The following is a 26,720-nucleotide window of genomic DNA, read 5'->3' as shown; positions in this document are numbered from 1 at the left end:
ACCTGCTTTGGATTATTAGAATTGAATAAAGTTGCTTGAATGTAAAATAGACTTACACTTTAAGAAAAAGTGACTTTTATTGTCAAGTTGGGGTTATACAGTAAACAACTTAAAATAAAATTCCTTAAAGACACTAAAGAGTCTGTATCACTTGTAGGCTAGTTGTGTTTTGGGGTTATTGCCTTCTTAGAGAAAGGTTGAGCGGACAGGAAGGTAGCGCAGGGTTCATTATGCACACCATTCTGAAAACATTGTAAACACCCGGATAGGCTACTGTAGACACAACTACGCGCCTACGTGTGTGCAGCAGCAAATTTCTCTACCCTTGAACATCTACCCTAACACATCACTGCTCTTCCTATTTAGATTATTTCCTTTTTCTTTGTCTTTAAAGATCAATTAGAGCGATTCAGCCTTACAACACAATTATGACCATGTGTGCTCATCCTTTATTTATACAGGGTGAGTTATACTAAGTGCGTTAATTTTTACCAGTTATTCTACTCACTAAAAGGAACAAAAATGCCAAACAAAAATTTTCCAACCCCACCCGTTAGGCTGTAATGGCCGATTATGTGAATTTTTAAAATTAGCCAACCTGAAGTAGCTTCACTAAAACGAGCATAGAAATTAGGCCAATACTCGTACAGCATATTAACTTATACCAATAAAAAGAGCGTTAAATTTCCTACAAAACCATTGCAACATCTTTAACATACAACCATATTTTCACCGATGTATGTCTCACGTATAACATAAATAAAGAAGTTTGTAAATTACTTCTTTACAACTTCAAAGTGGTGTTACAACTATTAACACCAATGTTATTGTCAAATTACGTAAAAAACGTTTGCATTTCATGCCCTTTAAAATTGTGTAACCCATAAGGTTATTTCTGTATTAGTTCAAAAAATTCAAAAGTTCAAAAAATTAGGTCAAAACTGCGCCAAGGTCAGAGTTTTCGGAACCAATTCATTGAACCAAATGTAATAAAGTATCTGTTAATTTCTTTGCTATCTTTTAATCAGCTGGGTGTTAAACATTGTTTACAAAACCAGCTGATTTCAATTGTTGGCTTCATTCAAATTATTAACTATTCATACACAGTTACCTACACAGTTGAAGTTACCCATATTGCACATAGCATATGCTGATAATTTATCAATAGGCTACTTGCAGCTTAACACGTTCGCTGCAGCACGTCAAATGGCAGGCGTATCCTCAGTGTGACGCTGCGGGCGAACAAATCTGATTGCCGCGTGTGATTGGCTTTCCAATTTTGGTCTGACGAATAGCAAATAACGTGCGGGAATGTCCTGCTTTATGTCGACGTACTTCGCTAAACATCCACAGATAGCAGCACTGCTTGGAACGTAGCCGGTCCCGTTGAAATTATATTGCCAAATGGAGGGAAAAAGGCGGGACAAAATATTGATTTTTAAGCTTGCCAGACGGGCGATCTTATTAGGAAATTTACTACCAAACTACAGCACAACAAAATGCAAGTCACACACTACACGCTAACGTGGTATAGGTCCGCTTTCGATCAACGCTAAAGCAAAAATGAAGATTTACAAAAGGCATAGCCGAGCGTTCCCGAATGGGAATGGACCGTACGGGGCACGAGCAACGTACCCGATCAGGAACGGCCGCACTCAATGTGTTAAAGAGTGTTTTACCAGTATCTATGGTTTCGTATTGCACAATTTTTTGTTTTCTTAGTAACATGTGGGACAAATCAATTTAAAACAACCCACTCTTATATATCAGAATAAACACGTTACAGTTAGAACCCCAGTTATCCAAAATAAAGGGGGGAGATCTGTTTAGGATAATCATTTTTTTTTTTGTTAATACGTCATATGCTAAAAATAGCCTATTTGTAGGGGTAGAATGTTCAACAGTGTGTAGGAAAAATTAATTAAAAACAATGTCTATATAATACAGTGTTTTATTTCGGCTACAAAAATGTTAAAATGAGTTAGAAAATACTTTAACTAAACAACTGAAATTACTAAAGCATTTTACATTAAGTATTACAGAAATGTACTTATATTTTAGCCCTGTAGGCCTTTTATTTTATGGAACTGTTTCAGTTAACGTCGGGGTTCGGTTAACCCAATTTGGTTAACCGGGGTTCTACTTTACATGATGTGATTCTTATTAATGAATAACTCTAATTAAAGAAGTTATGAAGTCCAGTCACATGTTTGGCTTGTCCCTTTGCATATAGGTAGTAGGTATCTAGTCATCAGCCAACTGTTTACTATAACCTAATTACAAAAAATGGGCCAAGTTATTTATATTAATTTGTAAGTATACCGAAGGCCTGCTGAGATGATTAAAACAACAGTTCATATATTAGTGAAGGGAAGTTGACCTGTAAGCTCCGGAGCCAGAATAGTCCCAACTATGCACTCTCACAGGTCGTTGTCTTTGAATCTCAGTGAAGCTGTAACCTGTGTTTGCTTGATTGCGATGTGATTATGATGAGTATTGAGCCCCGCCCCCCCCCCTCCTGGGTGCCATCATCGCGAGTGGCCACTTCAATTGAGTTGTGTGATTTCCCTACTCGAATGTCAGTGAATGACTATGCTATTTTGAGTTTGTTTAGTCCAAAGACTTAGAACTTTAAATTGTTCAGTAATAAAAAATTCATTATTTAGAAAAATAAAAGTTTATTTTAAAAGTTTCTGCCAAAATCAGCCTTGGGCGATAAAAAGGGTTAACTTAGGCCAAAGTGAAAAATAAGAACGCATAATAAATATAAATAGTTGAAATTCAGTGGTAGGCGTTAACTCAAAATTCACCTAATAAGTTAATACTAGGCCATTTAAATTGAAACTTGTCTTCTTTATCTTTGTCCAAGATTTTGAACAGATAGCGTCATAATGTTTAAGCTTAAACATCATAACTATGGCTGTGTTGGTTACTCTCTATTCCAGTCTTGCACTTATCGATGTTCTCAAGCACTTCCAACACTCCTTGCATTTATTATTTAAGGATATTCAATGCAGCTATCACCACATTTTGTCTACAACTGTGGCTTATATAATAAATTTGTGGTAAGCCACTAGGCCTAAGTGCTACAGTACTTCACAGAAGTTAAACCTAATTAACTATTGTGATGTTGTTCTGGTTCAATAGTTAAGATATTAGCAGTTGCTATATAGAATGTATTTAAGTACCGCTACTAATATTTGTTCAATTGTACAATATACAGCGTGTTCCGTAGACAGCCAAACTCCTCGAAATGGTTCTATGGGTCAAAATAAAGAGAAAATCAAGAATAAATTTTTTTAATTGCTTTGTTAACAAGATTTCCACAATTTTGTTTTTCCACATTTACATATTTATCATTAAAGTTTTTCAACGGTTCATTATGAAACTTGGTACGTATGTTAAGGTAAAAGAGACCCATGTTAGAAAACAAAATTCATCTTGATTCAGATTTCAAAATGGCGACCATTTTAATTTATTGAACTTAAATTACAACAAAATAAAAGATTTTATGAAAAATGTCAAGAACACTTTTATTTAGCATTTTTAATTCCCTAATAAATGATTCCAAGTTCATAAAGATCGAGTAAGAAATAGCGGAAACATTATGATTTTTACTTGTAAAATGGGGTGAACCTGAGCTTAACCTTTTTCTACCCCATTTTCTAACTAAAAATCGTAATATTCAGCTATTTATTATTCAATCTTTAAGAACTTGGTATTGTTTATTAGGGAATGAAAAATCCTAAATAAAAGTGTTCTTGACATTTTTTTTATAAAATCAGTCATTTGTTAGTAATTTAGGTTAAACAATTCAAATAGCCGCCATTTTGAAATCTTAAGATAAATCAAGATGAATTTTTTTCTAAACATAGGTCTCTTTTACCTTAACATACTACCAAGTTTCATAATGATCGGTTGAAAAACTTTAAAAATAAAAATGTAAATGTAAAAAAAAACAAAATGGCAGATATCTGGTTAACGTACCGATTTTGGACAATATGTTATTCTTGATTTTCTCTTTATTTTGACCCATAGAACCATTTCCTGGAGTTTGTTGTTTACTTACGGGACACCCTGTATAGTTTAATTAGGCTGTATTGGAGCTTCTGAATAGAGAGTTGTAAACCGATTTATAAATACATTTATGGCATGCTGATAAACCGAAGTCATAATTTTCAATACAAGAGTTAATAAGTTAGATTCACTGGGAGTTAATTGATAGGACGAGAGCTAATTACGTAAGTCCGAAGGAAGGTCGTCTTGGACCGAAGTCAGCTAAGATATACACAAAGTACAAGCCGGGTCATATCAATCTGGATGGTGTGTAGGGAGGGAAGAGTAAAGGCTCCCAACAACACTCTATAGGCCTAAATAACAGGATCATGTGCTGTAATGCTTTTGCTAACAGCTGGGCTCGTATTGGCCGGACCACCTATCGGTGAATCAGGCCGCTGCAACTACTGTACACACTTCATACCACAGCCAACCAATCAGTCAGTCATCGGTTGAAATCAGGCCACTTTGGCTACCCATTATGAACAAAGAACTAAAGGATAGGGAACTTAATTGTTCAATAAATAGGGAAATAACGTGTTCTCCTGAAAATTTGCACATTATGTTAACTCATAGTTAAACTCGTGATAGGAATAAACAGAATCAACACCCATCTTGCGGCATCGTACATCGCTCCGCCATTTTGTTGGTTTTACTTTTCCAGGGACCGGAAGCCATTTCTGTTGTCTCCGGGTTTCCGATTGGTCGGCCATGTTGCTTCAGTCTCATTGGTGGAGTCATTGCGAACGGTGCTTTTAGTGTTCCATTGTGTGAGCTTTTTACGTTAGCCTACACCTTTTATAGATTATAGTGTTTTGTGATTGGTTATTATTTGCATGTTGTATCATGACTTGACTGCTATACAGTGCATATTTTTTGACTGCTACCCTCTGTAGTGTATTCCAACTTAGGTTGGGTGTTTGTGTATTGTTAGTTTTAATGTGTTGGTTAAGTTTTTTTCACCTTGGGATCAGATTCCAGATCCCAAAACGTTGGGTATTGTTTTTTACATTCGTGATGGAAAATGTCAGCAATAAACCTTTGAACAACACCATGGTTAAAAGTTTAAATTGCAACCAAATTATTTTTATATAAAATCTATAAGTTAATTTACTATTATCTCCACAATTTCATGCAGAATAATTAATGAAAAAATGGAGTTGTCCGTTGAAATGTAAAATAAAATAAAATAATAAAACTGTAAATAGTTATTAATTAAGGTGACCATGGGAACCTATATAGTGATTTATATATAACCAGAAACTAGTTTTTTCCTGAAAGTAGAGGCGCAAATTTCTCTGTGGAGAAAGAAAATAACCTAAACTACGATCATTTCAATTGTGTTTTATCTTTTATTCAGGGTTGATCTTCATGTTAATATTAAAATTTAATAGTTTAATTAAAAAAATTTTATTAACTTTTAAATTCAGGAGTGATCTTTACTTAATTATTTTCACTTTAAAATTTAATAGCCCAATTCACATTAATTTTTTATTGATATTATGTCATTTTATAGTAAAAATTAGACTAACAACCCAAACTTTGATAGGTAGTTAAATGTTAATTTAAGTAGCTTCACTAACAGTTTTTAAGTGCATCTTGGCTGGACATCTTCATTTATTATGAAATGAGGTGCCCAATGGGATAAGGAATATACTCGGCTTCTCTTAACTTCAGCAAGGAGAACTAGTGAAGTGACATGGTTTGGGTCTTTTTCAGAAGAGTGCCACTATTTAAACTGTGGAAAAACCACAGTTTTAGAGATCTTTTTTAGTTTTTGTAATAATTTCTGTTCAGTAACTAAAAAACCCCCGTGTGAATAAAGCTTTAAACTAACCTAACCTAAACTGTGGGTTTACCAGTTTAAATAGTGGCAACCCTCTTCTGAAAAAGACCTCATGGTTAGCTTAGCTTACGTTTTCACCATGTAGTTTTAAATGCCATACTATGATAGCATTTTTGCTCAAACAAATTTCTTCCCAGCCATTACTTTGGCGTAGGGAGTATTTAAGTGTCGCTAGTTTTACGAGTTGATATGGCCTACTAAGATGGCGACCAAAGCGCCACTATTGGTCAGCGTTTGTGTTGGTCACTAGCTCCGCCTCCATAATACTTACTTTAGGCCTACTTATTACATAGATTAGAACAAAATGCCTGTACAATGAATTAAATAATATATTTATTAGGCCTACAGTACTCAAAACAAATTAGGCCTACAGCATGATTACCGTGAATAAAAATACATTCATAAGTTTAAAAATACAACCAAATTATTAGGCCTACAACCATAAGCCTAAGGCCTAATTATAAGACAATTATGTATTAGGCTACGGCATTTAATTTGAGTTGTTGAGCCTACTGTGTTAGTGTAAAACATGTTGGATTATAGTTAATTACTAATCCAACATCAAAATGCTGTGTGGTTGGCTGTAATAACTTTTCTTATTACGGAGTTTCCTACAGGCTTAGCAGTCTAGGCTATCAGGCCTACGTATCGTACTTGTTACTGTACTTATGCCTATAAAGTTATTTACACCCCTCAGTTAACAGTGCACTTCTACTTATACCCGCTTAGTTAATTTTAATTTTTTTATAGTTCTAAGTTAACTGGAATGCTGTAACTTTAAGGCCTAGATAACTTAATCACTATATGCAGCATAGACTAATAAAGAGCCGCGGTGGCTAGCCGCCACGCTATTAAAATGAAGATTTTCCACTCTGTTCAACCCAAAATTTTGACGAAACTAAGCACAATAGATACAAATTGTAAAAAAACTAGGTACAAAATGCAAAGTTCTTATATTAAATTATCTAGGTTCCATTTTCCCACACAAACAAAACTTCTCTGACCAAGAAACAAAAATTATAGTAACTTAAATTAAATTTAGCCTAAGTTTAGCCGAATTACTTTTCCATGTCATTTTTAAACTTAACTTAGCTTTCCTTCAATGTGTGAATTTTAAAACTATTTATTAACCCTTTCGCCGCCGCGATCCGATATATCGGACGTCTACTAAATGTTTGTTTACTGGCCACCTCTACGTCCAAAAGCCACAAATAACAAACCAATCTAATCAGCATTGTCTGGGCTTCACGTAGCAAGAGCTTTGACTCCCTTTGTTTATGTTTTTTTCTCGTGGTGGATGTGATTTCTCGAGGTGACGTCGTCTGATGTTAACAATAAACATCTGTGTGATCTATGTTTGTAGATAACTTCTCAAGACTTATAAGTTGTTCCAATGTGTTTTTATTAAGTAAATATGACTAAACTTGGTCTAAATAAGTCGACAGTGAGTAAAGACATAATATTTCATAACTTGACAGATTGGTGTGCAATTAATTGGTGAGTTGAGTGATGACTTCATAAATTCTCTAGGCCTATTTGTAGATAATTTCTTTATGTCCATACATTTGGCAGATTATCTGTATGAAAGGATGACTTACATTACAGGCACTATGAGGAAAAACAGGAAAGGTAACTGATGCTCTCAAAAAATATTTGAAGTAGGCCAAAAAGTTTACAACCGTTAAGACCACAAATTGATGGTTGCGTACAAGGAAAAAGCATCCCAAAAGAACCCAGTACCTACTTCTTCTGTCAACTAAGTGTGTTGCAAAATCAGTAGTAAGAAATAATCAGGTGTAAAATAAAACCAAGAGATAATAGATGTGTACAACTGCTTCATGAAAGGTATTGAACATTCACACCAGACCAGATGTTATAGGCTACGCCTGACTCGATGAGCGACGAACTGTTCAGTATTAGAAAAAGGTTGTATTACACATTTTTCAAGAATGATTTTGAACTTGTACCTTATATATGAGGAAAACCATATTGGAAAAGACATGGATAGGTTTCAGTTCACATTATCTATAATTGACAGTAGCCTTTGTAAAAAAAGTGCTTGTCCGTAGGCCTAAATATCAGTTAGCAGGTGGCGGAGTAAAAAATCAGCAGCAAAATGACCACTTTGGGATGGAAAAAATACAGATAAAAAATAACGGAAAAAAATGGAAACGGTAATAGGTACCATAAAAAAAGATAGAACCTGCTGTGTATGTAGCCCCATCAGTAGGCTATTGCAACAGGTGGAAAAAGAAAGAAATCCTAAACCATATATGCAGCACTAGTGCCAGAAAGGTGTACCGTGTGTTTTGGCCAACATAGGTAATAGACGATGTTAGATCATTTTAATTTTTTAGGCTAAGCGTATGTATACTTTTATGTTGTAAATAGTTGGTGTTATCTTTGTTCTTTGGCATAAAGAAAAACGGTAGGCTTCTTTCCTTTTCTGCTGCATGATATTATATGGCATTAGACGTTATATAGAGCACGCGAAGACATTAAAACGCTCTGTAGACAATGTATTTCAAACCCTGAAAAGAAGCTTATTTTTCAAGGTAGGATTTTCTAATTTTGCATGCTTGCTATCAAATGTCTTTTTTTCTTTTATTTATTTTTTTTTTTTTTTTTTGTCATAGGACGCTAGGCACAAGCCCGGAATTGTTTTTCACATTACTTCATGCTAGACCGAGAGGTTACGGCTTTATCACTTGGATAAATTCCATTGGTGATTTGGCAAGATTTGAACCCAGGACCCTGGAACCGGAGTCCCGCGCTATAACCACTAGACCAGCCTGCTCCCCCAACAAATGTGTATATGTAGTAAGTTAATAAAAAATAACTAGGCCTAACACGAATATTTTTTATTCATATAGGCCCGCTAGTTAGGCTAAAGTAGCCTATTGGTTGTACTAAAAGTTTTTATTTTATTTATTTTTATTTATTTAACTTACTGTATTTTTATTTTTTGTACTTAGGCTACATTTGGCAACATAAAAAATCCATTCAAACCAATGCAAATATTAGCCTATATTTTTATAAAGGCAATTTTATTACAATTCTAGGAAAAAGGTTTCATTAAATATATTTGCAAAAATAAAAAAGTTATAACTTAGCCATTTTATATACGCTAACTTATGCATTGCGTTTAGGCCTAAGTAAAAAATAGCCTCGGCGGTTCTCGATTATACAAATTAAAAAATGCTGGCAGAGAAAGGGTTAACACTAGGCCTAGCAGTTAACTTATAGGCTCATAACTTATTAACTATATAGTGGTTTAAATTACCTTGTTACTGTCAAAACGATCCTTTGTAGTTGGTAGACTACAGCTCTGTTTCATGCTACGAATGGAGCACATCATCAGGTCAGAAGAATGTCAAGTAGTCTTCATATTCCTCGCAGTGGAGTTTGTCAAAAGTTTAATAATAAATAGAGAACAAAACACATAACACGCAGACACATAACTTTTGACGAACTCCACTGCGAGGAATATGAAGACTACTTGACATTCTTCTGACCTGATGATGTGCTCCATTCGTAGCATGAAACAGCTGTAGTCTACCAACTACAAAGGATCGTTTTGACAGTAACAAGGTAATTTAAACCACTATATAGTTAATTCAGACGATCCAGAGGCCATTCCACCATAACTTATTAATTTTAAAACCTTTAAGTTACCATCAGTAGGCCTACTTAAGTTATGAAGGGTTTAAGTTACAACGTTTATTGTACCAAGATTGCGGTTTTAGAAACAAGCGCTGTAAGTTACTGATAGGCCTAGTTTAAATGGTCCTTCTATTGTTAAGCATTCTGTGTTACTGGGACCTCCATGGACAGCTTCCATGTACCCCTTAATGCAATCAGGAATTATAAATTTGGCAAATACTCAAATAAAGTTTGCAACATGTTGAGTAAAAGTAGCCATTATAGATGACATAGCCTAGGCCTCATATGTCAGGATAGAAGTTAAGATAGGTCTATCTTAATGTCTATGGGTTGGTGCCTTGAGTTTTTTCCCCATTGAATCTTTAAGATGTTTTAGGCCTAGGTATGAGGATATCTTTAAGCGTTCCCGGTTTATGATTTTTGATAAAGGGCAGCTGAAGTGTATGCATAATGGAAGCTAGGCCTAACAGTTTAAGAGATAGGGCCTAAAATGACTTAAAATAAAAATCACTTGTCAAATTACAGAATGCATCATGAACAAAACGGAAAATCAAATGTCAATTTTGCTAACAATTTAAAAAGTTTGGTCAGAACAGCGTGATGACCACCACAAAATTCACATAACCAAGGTTTTAAATGCGAATGTCGCGGGTTTTCATAGTGTAATGACTACAGTGCGGTGTCTAATGGAGGCCGCCATATTGGTCAAGCAATAACCGCGAAATCAGAGGGGTCTTCATACAACATACAAGGCATTTATTTCTCGATTTGTATTAATTATTTATATGAATTGGACATAAAGGATGCTTTAAGACCTAAGTAATGCTAATTTACCTAGTAGTAATAAGCTATAATGTCACATTAAGAGATGAAAACACCGCCATTTTTTTAATTCTAGCCAAGCACTCAATTTGGTTACCTGTATTGTAGACATGAAGTTCATCGACAATTCCTTCATTTCCACCACCAAATACAACCATTAAGTCTTTAATAGATACTGCACGATGGCCATGGCGAGGTCTTGGTTGCGGTCCTGAAGGATTAACAACTCTTTTCCACTTTAGAATGGGAGCCGCCATGATTGTGTTTTAGTAAACATTGCTAACTACAAAACAGAAGATTTTACCCACAATGCAGCCGTGATTCTATGGTGGGGGGAAAAGCAATAGCATCTGTTTGTGCCAACATTAAGTAATGAAATACAGATGTAATCAAATAGTTATACAAGATAAAATTCTATATCTACAATTGGGGGTTTATACTTTAGTTATTATAATCTATTAAGGCGGTTTTAGACGGGTAGAGTTCAATTCAATTCAATTAATTTATTCCCACGTTAACACCATTTTACAAAAAGGTCAGTAAGTAAGCTATATCAAACTAAAATTATTAACAACAAATAAAGGCTCTGACTGAATAAATAACAAGAACAATAACAAAACAACAAAAACAAATCAACAATAAAGATAGAAACCATGATAAATTTTGTGAAACAATAGCAAAACAACACTTAAATACAGTTTGTTTAGAGTTGTTGGTAGTGTAGAGTTTAAGGATCAAATAGTGATTTCCAGTTTGACAAAATACTTTACATTTGGAAAGGTCAAAAAAGGGCATCATGTTGTATTACATTAGTCAATAAATGATACAAGTGAACATGTTGTGTCACGGTTACAGTATTTACATTGAGGGCCAACATTTTCTTGGTGAATTTACTTATGTTTGTTGTTTTTTTTTTTTCAAAACAAAAATATTAGAATAATCTCAAACATTTTGAGTTGTATGTCACAAAAAAATAAATATAAATCAAATTTCATGAACATCTGACAATAATCAATTACATACTTGGCGTTATGAACATAATCAACCATGCTTTACAGATCACAATTTACGGTATTTCAGCGCAGTGCTGAGTTTAAAGATACTGTCGTGTAGAATATGCCCGAAACATAATACATTGTATAAAACTAAGTGGGTACGGTACTGTTGGACCACGCCAAAAAAAGAACAAATAGATTATACGAGTCAATACAAATATACGAGTGGAAAAAACTGAAGCCCCGATCCTAGTATAATCAACCATCTCCCCTAAAAAAAAACAAACAAACAAAAATATTAACCCTATCTGGATACTAAGAGTAACAAAAACAAAATATACTCTGAAGTGAAGACGTATATTGTAACAGATGGTGCATAGCAATTCTACTAAGGGATCCATTGCATTTTAAGGCATCGAGCGTTTATTTATTGGATATTTCAAATGATATTTATTTTTGTTTGACTTCATACCCATTGAGCTTTGCTTAATTTTTTTTAGATGTTTTCTAGGGTTGATGTTTACCACAAGTATGGTCAAAATTTGGCGTTTTCAATATATGTAATATGGAAAACGAATAGGGACCTCGGTAATTTCCGATTTTGAGTTATATATATATATATTTGAATTGTTTATTAAATTTCTAATCGATTGGTGCAAGTCCCTCGCATGTATGTTTTTTTTTTGTCAAAGTTATAGGACTTTAAAATTTTTTTACGGAAAATGATCATTTTGAGAAAAACTGGTTTGAAAATTTCAAACACGCATAAAACAGTGTTTTTCGTATTTAAGAAACGATTTTGGTATCAAAAGAAAGCCTATAATGTCCTCTTTGAAAGAAATGCAATTTGCCTTCTTAACTCACGGTAGTTTTCATTTAAATAATTTTTTTATTGAAGCATGTCGTAAAAATCGCATTTCAGAAAAGGGACCTCTTGTCGGCCCTATGTTATTTCGCCATGAGATATTTCCACTAGAATGCAGGACAATTTAGTTTTTGGACTAAAATCTGTTTAAAAAGTGAATATTAAAATGGGACCTCTTGTCGTTATGGCGAAATAACATTGAGCGACAAGAGGTACCTTTTCTCAGACCGTGCAGAGGCTAACAAAATGATTTATTATTCCACCTTTTACGTCTTCAATTCGATATTTTAACCGATACCGTCCTGTTCTATGATAAATGAGGTATAACAATCGATAAAAACACGAATTTCGATATTTTCTACCTTAATTACTTATATCGGCCGTAATGAAAATTTTGCATCGCCTCACCGACAAGAGAGGTCCCTTTTCTCTTTCCACATCACATATACAGGGCCAATGCTCACGTGTTTAAGTGAAGACGTATATCGTAATAGATGGAGCGTAACAATTATTCTACCAAGGAATCCATTTGCATTTTAAGGCATCGAGTGTTTATTTATTGGATATTACAAATGATAATGATTTTTGTTTGACTTCACACCCATTGAGCTTGTTTCGAAGTTTTGGAGATGCTTTCTAGGGTTGATGTTTACCAAGTATATGGTCAAAATTCGGCGTTTTCAATATAACAGGGCCAATGCTTACATGTTTTTGTCGCTAGGCACAAGCCTGGGATTGCTTTTTCACATTACTTCAGGCTAGGCCTTGGGGTTGCGGCATTGCCACTTAGATCAAATCTATTGGTGTCTTGGCGGGATTTGAACCCGTGACCTCAGGGATTGAAGTCCCGCGCTCTAACCACTAAGTTAGACTAACTTGCCCCCAAATGCTTACGTTAAAATAGGTACCAATACTTTCTAGGGTTTTAAATTCATGATAATGTTGAGCTAATTCCGTGATATGTTATGGATTATTATTTAAAAATTTGATTTGTTGTTATAGATGATGCATACCGGTATAGTGGTTGAGCAAGGAATTCCTCGGCAGGTTGGCAAGACCAAATTAGCAATTTGTATTGGTGTTTTGGGATTTATGAGCATTGAAAGTTTTTCAATAACCCTAATAATAAGAGCTTGATTCATATAACTGTAAAAATGAGACACATACAGTTTTCTAGAACTCAGCTAGGTTTATTTAAACAGGAAAAGGAAAGTAGAGCGAATTCTTCACAATAAAGGCCGAAGTAGACTTTCCCTTCTTGTCTTAGGGTGGCTCACGAAAATGCGCTGCAGATTTATAACTAACTAGAAAAGTACCTAATTATTTGAAACAATCATGCGAGTTATTATTCGCAGTGCCCAAATTACTTTGATAAGCTTTTTAATGTTTTGTGATCTTTATTTGCTGTATATAATTTGCTTGGCTACTTCAATTAATATTTTTATTGAAAATTTATACCCTTGTGTTTAAGTTAATTCAATAAAAGTGTTTGAAAGTTCTAAAATGAATTTCTAAATAATAGTAGGTACTTAAGTCAATATTCAACCACTTATGTAAAGATACAAATATTCCCCTTTTATGTAGGGTAGTTTTTCATTCAAGACAAAGTTTTATTCGAGGAACCAAATGTTTCAATATAAATTTCTACATTGCCCATGAATAGTTTTTCCGAACCAGAGTAAATTTTTGAAGACAAAAGCAAGACGGTTCAGAGATTATTGACTTCCTGGTGAGAGAAACCATTGACAAGGACTTTCAATTTATCATTTAGTATTCCATTATGGTTACACTCTCCCCATGTTTTCATGAACTCTCTCAACAAGACCGCAGTTTAAATACGTGATAAAATTACCACACATCGTGTATTTTACGTTTTTCTAAATCTTCATACAAATTAGCATATTTTATAACACGCCAATCAGAAATGTTTTTGTTCGTGTCAAGAAATATATGATTTTACGCGAAAGTTAAAACGGTTTCTGAAAATTGTTGGGGGGGTGATCGCAGTAAATGGAACAGCTTCCCTGTTATCGTTTACCCAATGGCGGACTGTGTACTTTAGTTTGTTTATGTGCAGACGTAAATAACATTGGTGTCAATTGTGCCAAAGAGTTTTTGGTTCTATATGAATTTGTTTAAAATGAGTGATAATTCAAAACTTATTGCAATATATTAGAAACAGGACTTTAGGCGGGGAGTTACTCGCACCATATACTCATAAATACAATTATGTACGCCAAGGGAAAAGGGGCTACAGTACCGTCTGATGCACAAGCCAGAGAAAAGTAAAAGTTATTTTATTCAATAGTGATAAATTTATTTGTAGAATGCCATAAATATTTTGAATTTTTGTCCGGTTACATTTATTACATATTAAAGTTGATCTTAGCAATTGTATTAATATAAATTATTGTTAACATAACCTAACTTTTAACTGTTCGTAAGGAAAAGTGAGGTTAACAACATTTCAAAGACCTAGTATGTAACATCTACCGTGTCTGTAAATTGCAGATTCTATTCGTGGATGAAAATATAATTTGAAGTTAATCTAATTCAACTTTGGTAATACTTATATTTAAGTCTCAGTAGTAGGTTTCATTGATATTATAAATGGTCAACATTTCAGAGCTATCCTATTCAACCCTTTTATCTTATTCCTACTTGTTGGAATGTAGGTTACCATTGCTTAGCATTTCGTACCCATTTTTCAATAAGTTCTGTTTTTTTTCAGTAGTACCATATATAAGTTTTAATAGCATTGTGGGTACTCTGTTTCTAAGGTTTTACTTGTGAGATTTATTGGCCTAACCTGCATAGGCCTGTACTAAGAAAGCTTTCTTTGTGTATTATAACTTGCTCACTGAATATACATTGGATTTGTATTGGCATTAGTGATCTGCGACTGCGAGACGTTAGTACAATTGAAATGTTCCTCCTCGAGATGTTCCGCTTATCGATTGTTTCAATTGCTTAGCGAGAGGTTTGTACAATCGAGATGTTTCTCTCGATTGTTGCATTCTTAAGCCTAAACCTCTGTTTGTATCTGTCTACATTTCATGAGAGTTGTTGAAACGAGGATGTTAGTTCTTTTTCTATATTCTTATAGAATAGTAGACTATTATGCACAACATATAGGTACTGCTGACAAATTAATTAGCACTTACGTCACTCCGTCATGGCAACAGAAATAGAAAACTATTTTAAAGTAATGGGTAATGGTAAATAATACAGTTAACACTTATGTCTCGTTATAAACAATACCATGAAACAATACTCGTATAAACAATACTCGTTATGTTTATATTTATTGTTTGTTGTTCATTTATATTTTCACTTACTATTCTTGTTTTTTGTTCTTGTTCATTGGTTGTTGTTTAAAGTTTTGCTTTGTGTACGTCCATTTTGATACTGCTGAAATTGTATTATTTACTAAACTTACTGCATGTCATTTTGTCAAAAATACTTTTGTATGTATATGTTTAAGTTAGATTAAGTCATCTTATACAACATATTATTGTAAATTGGTTCTTGACCGTTGGAAGGTAAAATAAAAATAAAAATAAATAATAAATAAACATTTCGATTTAAATACAAACATTTTGTTTGTAAAATATATTGTCTTGTCAATAGTGTTAATTGGATGGTTTTCAGCCAGTTCTTTGGTACAAAATATCTCAATCTTCTGAGTAGACACAGAGCTCTGGAAAGTCTAGCACAAACATGGCTAATCTGGCCATTCCTGTTTACTTTATTGTCAAGATGTAAGTCTAGAAGTTTGACAGATTTCACATTATGTTCTAAGTTTCTTAGGCTAAAGATTATTGACTTAGTCTTTGTTTCAATAAGAAAAAAGTAAAATAAAGAAGAAAATAAAAGAAATATTCATCAGCGGTGAAAGATAATGGTAGGCTATATTTGGACTCAGGAGGTAAAAACTATAATGTTAGACATGAAAATAAAAAATTTATTTGGAGGCACCTACACTAAATAAATAAATACTAGAAAAAATTTTACTAGATCAAGTAGGTTTACAAAAATAGGCCAGGCTACGACAGGCGTTTGTCTTGTTGTTTCAGTTCTATGACAAGACGTTAAAAACTGTCTAGCACCCGTTCTTTGGTAATTAGGAAGCCGATGTCTGTGACTTTTGCTGATGTAAATATCCAGTTTGCTAGAACATTTTTTTTCGTCCGTGGTTAAAATAGATTCTCTGCCAATTATTTATTCAAAGACGATTTGCTGTTAGGTTCTTTAAATCATGAGAGTTGGTCTTGGAACGTTGTTATGGAACAGCCTTGGTGTTCCCAAGCCTGAAACCCCTGAAATATAAATAACCCCCCCGCAGCAAACTTGCAGATTAAACAAATTTCCATTCTACAAAAATATTCCCTTTAAATTGTCAGATTTATTTCCTATTTAAATTACATTAATTTTAATGAGTACCTACTTAGGTTTGCTGCTACAGGAAGGTATTTAGGTGTTTTTTTTTTATTGAAATGTTGATAACTAAGCTTAGAATGAAATAAACAAACTTGCCAGATTTGATTAAAATATATCCATAAACAAGCAAACTAGCCTACAACAGTTTTTTATTCTCCATACATGGACATTTATTAATTTAAAATTTTTTTGAATTATCTCCGTTACCGTTAGGCATAGGCCTACAACAACGCTTTAATATACAAAATTATTTCTTTTTTTAAGCTCAACATAATGGTTTAATAAGAAATCGTTAAATTTTGTGTTTTTCAGCGTAAAAAATGGGAAAAACCTATTTTAAGCCCCATAAACCTCCGTTCTTAAGTCCGATCATGCTGGTTCGCGAACTCGGCTGAATAAACGTAGCTTTACGTTTGTACCAAATTTCATCAAAATCGGATCGTATTTGCTCGAGTTATCACGCTAACGGACACATATAGGGCCTATATATACAACATTTATATATATATGAATTGGAACGGAGGTTGTTTTTGGCCTCTAGGGAACTCAAAAGAAAAAGTAAATTGGTCCCGGGTCTACTTTACATCTACTTTAATTTACTTTTTATTTACCGGTACTTTCAATGTCTTCACCACAATCAGTAGATCGGGGAATCGCCATAGTTTATCCGTCTTACGGGGTTTTCACTAAGTGAACTGGTGATAAATGTGTACGAGTTTTCTGCAATGTATTCATTGATAGTGTAGTACCTATGGTCAGATAATAAGGTATTTTTTTTAAGGTGTTGGACAAATGATTTTTAATTTTTAATTTTAATTTTTCAAAGAGGTTGGCGGCCTCTTTTAACCTTGCATTTGCCCGTCCACATAGACTAACTGCCCATGCGTGGATCGTATACAGCAAAGCAAGGTGTGAGCCGATACATTATGAAGGTCAACTGTACTGATAAAAGGTTTACGGCAGTGACCAGGATCTGAACCCACAACATCGCTGCCTTGGGCCCAAAGTCCGTGATGCTACCGATTGAGCTACCAACTCACTGATTTGTTAGCCAGATGAATTGTTTGCCTTTACGCTCTTGAAAAGGTTGTCCAGTATTGGCTGGAAGTATTGTAATTCTGGTATTCGCTGTTGGTATTTGTATTGAGTCTGCAATTTTGTCCGTGATAGGAGTGGTTAGGTCAAATTCTTTACTCAAAATTTTGCAGATACGGTAATGATTGGTGAGGGTTTTGTTATTAATATGTAGAGTTATATTATTATTGCCAGCAGTAGTTCAAGTGCGCTCTGTATTGATTTTTTCCCACATTCTTTCTTTGGTTTTTTAGCCTTCTGTATGATCATACTGCTTTGTACTTTAGGCAGGTGTCTTTAAATATTCTGTGTCAACCAGGTGTGTTTATATCTGTCATCTGCCGGGTGTCCAATAGCTTTTTACAGACATGCTACATTTTGCATACAGGGTGATTACTAATGCAAAAAGAACGACATAAGCACCTACGCTTATGCACATTTTTGTATCAATAGTTAGTTATCGGTATGGGGGGGGGGGGGGGAATTGATTTGTATATAATTAAAGTTTTGTATTTGAGAGTGATTAAATAAGTTAAATATTTTTTTTTTTTTAATATTTCTTGATTTTAATTAGTCGATATTGACTTACGGTTACCTGGAAACAGTAATATCAGTCTGGAAAACCTGGAAAAGTCAGGGAATTATATTTTGCAAATTTAGTACCAACCCTGTTATGCCTTCGATTGGCTCCAAAGATCCTACTCCCACATATGAAAAAAATCCTTAAAACAGTTTTACTGTATGTTTTAGGGCTCAATCAATATGGGATGCTGTAAGTGTTTCATTTTCAGATTTCCTAATGGATTAAGACCACTGTCCTTGAACTATAAAGTTAGTTTCATCTGTAAATAGGAGTTTTGAGTATTTTTTTGTCGCAGAATGTCCATTGTTTCTTCATTTGTTCAGTCAGAAGCCATTTTTTCTGTGGACAAATTTCCCTTCTACCATTCTCCAAAAGTCTTTTATGAACAGTTGAATCATAAATCACTAGCTTACATCTGATGTTGCTAGATCTTGTTGGAGCTCTAGGCTTGTTTTTCTTGGGTTCAATTTGCTTTTACGATGCAAAACCTGCTGTTGTTGTTTTTCTCTTTTTTCTGCATTTTCCCAACCTTTTCATATACTGTACACTGATTCAGTTTAGGCTTCACAATCTTGCTTACGGCCCTCTGACACACTCTACACGCTCTTGCAATTTTTCTTTGTGACATTGAAGTGTGTTCACTCAACTGGACAATCTTTGCACCCTTCCTAGGCGTAATGTCCATGATGGAATCAAACCAAACTCACTAATTACAGAAAACAGCTTTATATGGTAAAACAACACACAATACACTTAAGCAATAGGCAGAGAAAAGTAAGGTTATGTTTGCAATGCTTAGTCAGCTGTAAAATGTCTGGTCAGTGTTGTAAACTGAAAAAAATAAAAGTTTCACAATGATTCCAATTAGAACAATACTGTATAGGCCATGCCTTCGCTGTTTTTTTTTATTAAAACAATATTATTTTTAATTTAGGACTACTTAGGGAGTTTATTATAAAATATACATCCAGCATTTTTTTAAGTATTTTCCCCCCCTATCTTTTCTTAAAAGCTACTCTACAGGCGGTGTTGTGATATCCCTTGATTTCTAGTACTCAGCCCAATAAATATGTAGGCTACCTAGTTTTTAATACAGCAAACTTCACTGTTTAATTTTGGGTTTCTTTTTTAGGTTGGCACTTTATGTATATGAATATTTACTTCACGTGGGTGCTCAGAAAGCTGCACAGACCTTCCTCTCAGAGGTAAGAAGTGTTCAATAGATTATAAGGTATAATAGGATATTTTCAAATTTTATCATTTTGACAACTCTATTCTTATACTTCTATCTCATAACCTAGTTTAAACACCATCAATTCTACTTTCACTCATAAAATAAGATGTTAAAGAATGTAAATTAGGGCTAATTATGATTTGATTTTTAGCAACATCCACACACTTAGCACATAAGAATAAGCTTATCCCTGCATTTCAAAGATTATTATCTGACACAATTTCTTTTTGAATAATAATGTGTTTTCGAAGCATCACCAATTCTAATAGGGTCTCTAAAACTACATTGGCTAACGTATATCACACATTTCCCTATTTAAATAGCACATTGTGACTGTAAATTACTTAACTAAAACTGCTTTTGATTTTTAAAAATATCTAAACTATACAATTAATAATAATATTTTACTACAAATTTTGGAAGTTTTTAACAGTCGTTATCATAATTTTTTTTTCTAACTAGTCTACTGAAATAGTCCATGTGTAGATCTGGAATTTACAGAGGTTTTCTTTATGCTATATCAATAGTCATATAACGGTGATATTAAACACTTTAATGTCTACTTTAATGCTGGATTTACTTTAAATAAATTCATAAAGAAGCTCTTTCCCTCGCAACATTGTTACATTACACTCTTTAACGACTTATCTACCTCCCTTGTTGTGTAACTGTGATACACTTAAGTGTTCATTTAAATGTTTTACTATCTAGCATTTATTAATAAGAAAAACTCTGGATTATACAGTTGAACGGTGACCAGGGTATTTCAGTAGGCTATAAAAGGAATGTATAAAATATAGGCCCTATCTTAGTTGGCTCTGAATAAAAATTTTCATCTTTTCCACAAGCAGTACAGTGCCTAAGTTAAATAAAATATTAATTGATATTTTCACACAATTTTTATGAGTTTTACAGGTATGATGCTGCCAATAAATTTCTATAAGAGGCTCTTGTCTTATTTCTGTATAGTGTTATCTATGTCTATGAATATTTGCTTATAACTATGGATCTAAATGTATTTTTCGCTTCATCAAGTTAGAGGTTTAATCTTATTTTATGTTGTCCCTTACTTAATGATTGTTATAGTTGTGTAACTAAAATCTACTACTTTTCTTGTCAACCTGGTCCTTTTGAATGTAGCCTAATCTTTTAATAGTGCTTAGACTAGTATTATTCTCAAGACCGAATAAAATTGTTATTAAAGTTCATTTCTTGTTTTACTGAATCATAACTGTTTTTTTATTTTTTTATTAATTGAGAGAGAAAAATCCTTTAATGCCATCGTAAGAAAATAAGGATTTAAAAACTATCACCTCCTTGCTTTACAATACGTGAAATCAGTAACTGTAGTTAAATACCATCTTGTACGAGGTAGTGATGCTATATCCTTGAGAATCAATGCTCAAGAAGGGCAAGACAAAGGCTCTTCAGATGCACAATAGAAAAAAACCTGATTGTTGCCCATTACTACGCTTAGAAGGGCCCAGCATTAACATTGATAGTTCTGTAAAATATCTTGGCGTAACCATCAGTGATGATCTGAGATGGCAGCAACATATCGACAATATATCTGTGAGACTCACGGCAGTTAGCTATCCTAGTTCGAAGGCTCCAGTCACTCCTGGAAAGAGGTACTAATGAAGATATATCACGGCTACTTTCACAGCATTATGAAATATGGGATCCTGCTATGGGGAAACAGCCCAGCTGCCCAACGAGTACTTCTCCTGCTAGAAAGAGTTATAAAATCTATTTTCTCAGAACCATTTCTTGCACACTGTAAGCCACTGTTTGGAGAGGCCAAGGCTCTTACCATGACAGCACTTTTCGTCCTGGAGTCAGCACTGAGTGTAAAGAAAAATCAACTACTTTTCCTAAAAAATGTTGCGTTCCACAACTACAGTACTAGGCAATGTAAAAACGTCCACCTAATCCAAGTAAACTCCACTTCAGTAGCAAAAGTTTATGTGCTCCAAGATTTATAACAAGATCCCAAACAAAATCCAAAATATTGATGGCATAGAAAAGTTCAAGATTTGATTCAAGGAGTATCTATTGAAGAGGCCATACTACCCATTGACAGAGTACTTTCAGCATGAATGAAAATGGCCAGTATTGTTGACAAAAATATTCACAATGGAAATCTAATCAATTTATCTTATATCTTGAGGTCAGTCTCATGAAGGAGGCCATCTACTTGGTACTGATTTAGATTTAGATATTATGATTGTGTGAATAAGACAATTAATCAAAGTACAGGTTAAATATGTACATAGCTTGGACCTTGGAATTGATTTCAGAACTTCACAATCTGTGATTATAATAATATTGGCATGCAGTAAATCAAGTCTTGAGGACCAAACTCCGAAAGACTCTTATTATCTGACCAATATGTCACATTTCATTTAGTGCATGCTGTTCCTCTAATGTGTATTGTAAAACTGGCCGTATACGACAGGTCGTGGAACTATGGCGCTATTGCCCTAATGGTTAGTGGCTTTTCTTTGCCAAACAGTTTTTACTCATAAGTTTGACTTTTTTTTATTTGATATGCGTTGAAAGGGTTTGGAGATGGTTTGTAGTAGTTTACACAACAATCGCGTAAGTATAGTCTTCATGACACAAGTAGAAAATTTAAGGTACGAGCCTTGGTGAGTACCTTCAAGACTTCTACGAGTGTCGTTCGTTAAGGCTAATTAAGCGGTAATGTGTTCAAAATGTAAAACTTTTGATTTTTTATTCGGTTAACTGTGACATGAAATGGACAGTTCTAACCATAAAAACTAGAGCTTATTAATTAAGATAGTGAATAATCAGAAGAAAGAGAAGGTGTAATTGGTGGTCAACCATATCAGCAAAATCTTTGGATAATATAGTATGTTAAGAGTACAGTCACTGTCGGACATAATAGTCTATGCAATCAGTTTTTGTCTCCTTCATAGGATTTGTAATGTTTTACTGGTACTGCTGGTTGTGGTACAATGTTATGGTTTGAGTCCTAGTGCCTACGACTACATTTTATCAGTAAAGTTATCTATTGTACTGTACTGTCCCACCCCTTGATTTACTGGTGTACAGGCTTGAGGCTAGTTTGACCGGTCAAATTCATGATCAAAAAAGGCTGCTGAACTTCTGAAATAAAGATGATCGTGTTCTATATGGGGTGTATTAACAATTCCTAGTTGGTATGTGCCAAAACACTTGACAGGCCTCTATGGTTTTAGTGGTTTCTGTACGTGTGGTAGCTACCATTACTGACCCTCATCTTTTTCGCCTCCTCTCCTTTTTTGTGGAGAAATCTCTCTTGTGCCCCTTTTATAGTCCAAGGTTCAAGGTTCCCCCTGTGGGTTCTAACAGTTATTCCGGTCTCCTGCTCGCTTTCTGAAATCATCAGGTTTTTTTAGGCCCGCTACTAGAAATTTTATTTTGTTCCCACAAGAAGTTAGGCAAAATAGGTCTACTTGAGCGAGGGCTATGTGCCCAGGGAAAGCTGTTAACTGCTGGAGCGTGTCTGGTATCCAGCAAGTACTGTTCAAGAAACTAGATCAACAGTCTGGTGACTTTCACTTTTAGCTTGGTTCATATGACACTTGAATGGCAAAAGTATTTAGGCAAAGGGTGGGAAACAGAGCAGTTGACGACAAATAGTACACCAAAGTATTCCCAATGGGCAGTATGGTTTGCCAACCCCTTTGAGAGGTCTTACTATTATCAGCTGCTCCTGACCATAGAACCGTGGACAAGATTTGGCATGACATGAGTTAAAACATTACATCACTAGTACCTAACCAAAATTACATTTTACATCTTCCACTTGTTGTAAAATAATAAGGCACACATATATTGCTTTATATTCAGTCATTTAGTCTGGTGTTGTTTAGATGATGTGTGCCCAATCAGTACATCCAAAGAATGGGAATGAAAAATATTGATCATGGTCCGATAACAATTTCAAGCTGTTTATAACTCTGTTCAATTCTATTGATGTTCTGCGACAACGTACCCATCTTTCATCCGATCATTTTCATGCAGTCTGTTTGATCATTTTTAAATCTGAGACCGTAACCTATACAGGCTTAATGGTCTTATTTACGGCATACTGTTTTCATAACGTGGATAAGCATAATTGTCTCTTGTGATATTATTATACCTACTAGTGCCAATTTTTCTGTGTGGACTGCTGGAGTAAACAAATAATTAAATCACATTTTTAGTTGAACATACCAATTGATTTTTTTATTGTACTTTTTTAAACTAAAAAACTGACTTAATCTAGTCTCTTAAACTCAAATTATTAATTTCAAGACACCTGTTTTTACATATTATCACAAATTTCATAGCAATTTGGATGGAAAGTACACAATAAGTTGTGAAATAGGGTTACTTTTCTGTTGAATGTATTTGATAGAAGTAAACTTGGTCAAACGCTTAGTTGTTGGCTCTTACTATTAGATGGATTTTACTGGATTGATAACAATGCTCTTAAAAGTTGAGTACCTCTCATGTTTAAATATATTTTTGTACCTATCTCTTATCCTGTTCTTGATTTTTTTACAGATAAGATGGGAAAAGAACATAACCTTAGGAGAACCACCGGGGTTTCTACATTCTTGGTGGTGGTAAGTGATAGTAGACAATGATAATGAATGTTTTAGGTTAAAAGGAGTAAACACAAAATTGCAGGATAAATTATATGCATTTTCTCTATCAAAACTTTTACCGGAATGGTCTATATGGGTTATATATGTTACCGGCAAAGTATCTAATGTAGGCATTGTATAGAAATACTGAGGCATTCTATACCTGAAGCTTTTAGGCAGATAATTCAAAAATTGTTAGTGCTTGGTTATTTATCATTAAATTTGAGGAAATAACGTGTCATTTTATTTGGCTTTTAACCGTGCATTTTTTATTTTCTTAATAACGTGTTAAAGCTATAACAGTTTTCATGAAATTTCACATTCAAACTGTCGCCATTTCGGAATTAATTTAGTAACAGCAACGAAATTACTTATTCTACTCATTAAAATACAAATTAACTACGGTAAATTTGAAGTTTCTAACTATAGATCTTGAGCTATAAAATGATTTATATATAAAAAAATACATAACGACTGAAAGATTGAAAACTAGTCACTGTAGAACTATGTTCATTTTGTAAATTTTATGTTTGTATCGACCTAAGCAACAATTTAATATAAAAAGTTCCAGAGAGTTCCGGGACACTGTATATATAATAGGCATTTTTAAAATTTGCTAAATACAAGATATGTTTATATCCTCTCAGTAAAAGTATGTTCCCTTTAACAGTACGAATAACTGGTAAAATAACATGTGAAGGAAAATACCATGCATCAAATTATTTGGATTAGATGAACAACAAATTTTAGTTATAAAAAAATAACGCATTATATGTGAAATTCTTAAACATACTCATGTTAAAATCAAAAAGGAATAGCCTTAATACTTTACCTCTCCCATTTACTGAATACTTAGGTTTCCTAAGTACCTTTTTGTACTTTAATTGGTGTGTTTGAAATTGTGTTCATGTCTTAATATTTATTATTTAGTTTTTCTAAAGGGACAAACATTGTGTTCTTGTTTCCAGTGTGTTCTGGGACTTATATTGTGCTGCTCCAGAGAGGAGGGATACGTGTGAACACTCCAGTGAAGCAAGAGCGTTCCACGACTATGTACGTATAATAGGAAGATGAATACTGTCAAAATGTACGGTATCTCCAAATTATTACACATAGATCTATCTATGGGTGGAGGTAAAAATTGTGAAAATATCTTTCCACAATCCTCGAAAAGAACCATACCGTAGAACAGGGGTAGAATTTTGTACCGGTACTATGAAACTGGGAACTGTACTGAATTTTGATAACCAGAAAAAAGTCAGTGAATTGTATATGCATTCTGTGTGGGAAATTTGAAGTGTTTGCCAATAGCCCAAAGTGTACATTCTTTAACAGCACTCCATTGATTGTCTTTTAATGTTGTTGTGTGTATTAAGAAAGTCACAATTTGGCAGAAAATAATAATGTTGTCGTCAAGAGCGCACGAGATAATCATGCTATTTTTGGGCAGAAAAATTGAGATACTGCAACTAGAAAAGGGAACGAGAAAAAAATAAAATAAAAGATACGAAATAGAAAACTTGCAGTATTTTAAATAAATATATAATTATTTATCTAGTATCCACCCTATGTGTATATGTTAGCCAGCTACATGTAACTTGTAATTTCAGAATGCCGGCCCTGCCCCAAGTCCGCTGGGCCAGATGCCACCTAATGATGGAATTCCAGGAGGTCCTGGTATGCCTCCAGGATTCTTTCCTGTAAGTAGCATTCGTATAACAACCAATTTATTTGATAGTATACTCCAAATTTGTATCATGTCTATCCTTAATATCCCAATGTGGGAAAAAGTAAACAAAGTTCTGTATTAGGGCTTAATTTGGAAAGAATATTAAGGTATATAAATGTGTTGTTTTGCTAATAAATATGGCTTATTATCAGTTGGTTTATAAATATTATGTTATATAATAGAGTACATTTAAGTTAAACACACAATGATTCCATCTCACTTATAATAGATTGAGATTCACATAATGAACATTTTTCAGCCATTCATGGGACCGAGGTATCCTGCTGGACCAAGACCTGGTGTTCGAATGCCACAACTTGGAAATGAATTTAATGGAGTAAGTTTATTATTATGATTTTGCTGATTGAAATGTTAAATTTATTTGGCACGAGGTCCATATAGCAAGAAAGTGAAGAACCAATATCTTTGATAAGTGTTGGTGTTTAAATCCTTTTGATTTTTTGTCGCCATGAAACTATTACAGTAGAACCCCTCATATCCGACCATGACGGGAACAGGCCATGGTCGGAACGGCCAATAGGTCGGATATCGGGAGAAGCATAACCTGTAGTCTCCGCAACTTCGGTAATCATCTCTCACGACCATGACAACAGCCGTGAGCATAATATGCTGTCTCCGTGACTTCGGTAATTGTCTCCCATGACCCCAACAACTGCCGTAAACATAACTTGCAGTCTCCGTGACATCGGTTATCGATTCCCGCGACCGCTTCAACACCTGTGAGCGTAAGTTTCAGTCCCTGTGACTTCGGT

At 34.2% G+C, this 26,720-nt stretch overlaps 2 protein-coding genes across 5 annotated transcripts in view; one reads left to right on the top strand and one right to left on the bottom strand.

Annotated features, from left to right (window-relative positions):
• The window catches only part of LOC128997934 (host cell factor 1-like), a 49,882-nt gene extending 39,219 nt beyond the window's left edge, over positions 1-10,663 (bottom strand). The window contains exon 1 of the mRNA XM_054423780.1: positions 10,485-10,663. Within this exon, the coding sequence (XP_054279755.1) occupies positions 10,485-10,644 (160 nt within the window). The 5' untranslated portion in view covers positions 10,645-10,663. The remainder of the gene's footprint in view (positions 1-10,484) is intronic.
• A 3,631-nt stretch (positions 10,664-14,294) lies between these two features.
• The window catches only part of LOC128997932 (single-stranded DNA-binding protein 3-like), a 45,848-nt gene continuing 33,422 nt past the window's right edge, over positions 14,295-26,720 (top strand). For all 4 annotated transcript variants that reach the window (XM_054423776.1, XM_054423774.1, XM_054423775.1 and 1 more), the window contains exons 1-6: positions 14,295-14,532; positions 19,477-19,549; positions 24,136-24,197; positions 25,187-25,271; positions 25,829-25,918; positions 26,207-26,284. In XM_054423776.1, coding sequence (XP_054279751.1) covers positions 14,477-14,532; positions 19,477-19,549; positions 24,136-24,197; positions 25,187-25,271; positions 25,829-25,918; positions 26,207-26,284 — 444 coding nt within the window. In that variant the 5' untranslated portion in view covers positions 14,295-14,476. The remainder of the gene's footprint in view (positions 14,533-19,476; positions 19,550-24,135; positions 24,198-25,186; positions 25,272-25,828; positions 25,919-26,206; positions 26,285-26,720) is intronic.

This window comes from Macrosteles quadrilineatus, unplaced genomic scaffold (assembly GCF_028750875.1).
Source record: "Macrosteles quadrilineatus isolate MER2022 unplaced genomic scaffold, UCM_ALF_1.0 Scaffold_7__1_contigs__length_78375512, whole genome shotgun sequence".
Classification (NCBI taxonomy): Eukaryota; Metazoa; Arthropoda; class Insecta; order Hemiptera; family Cicadellidae; genus Macrosteles; species Macrosteles quadrilineatus.
This window is presented reverse-complemented; position numbering and strand designations above follow the sequence as displayed.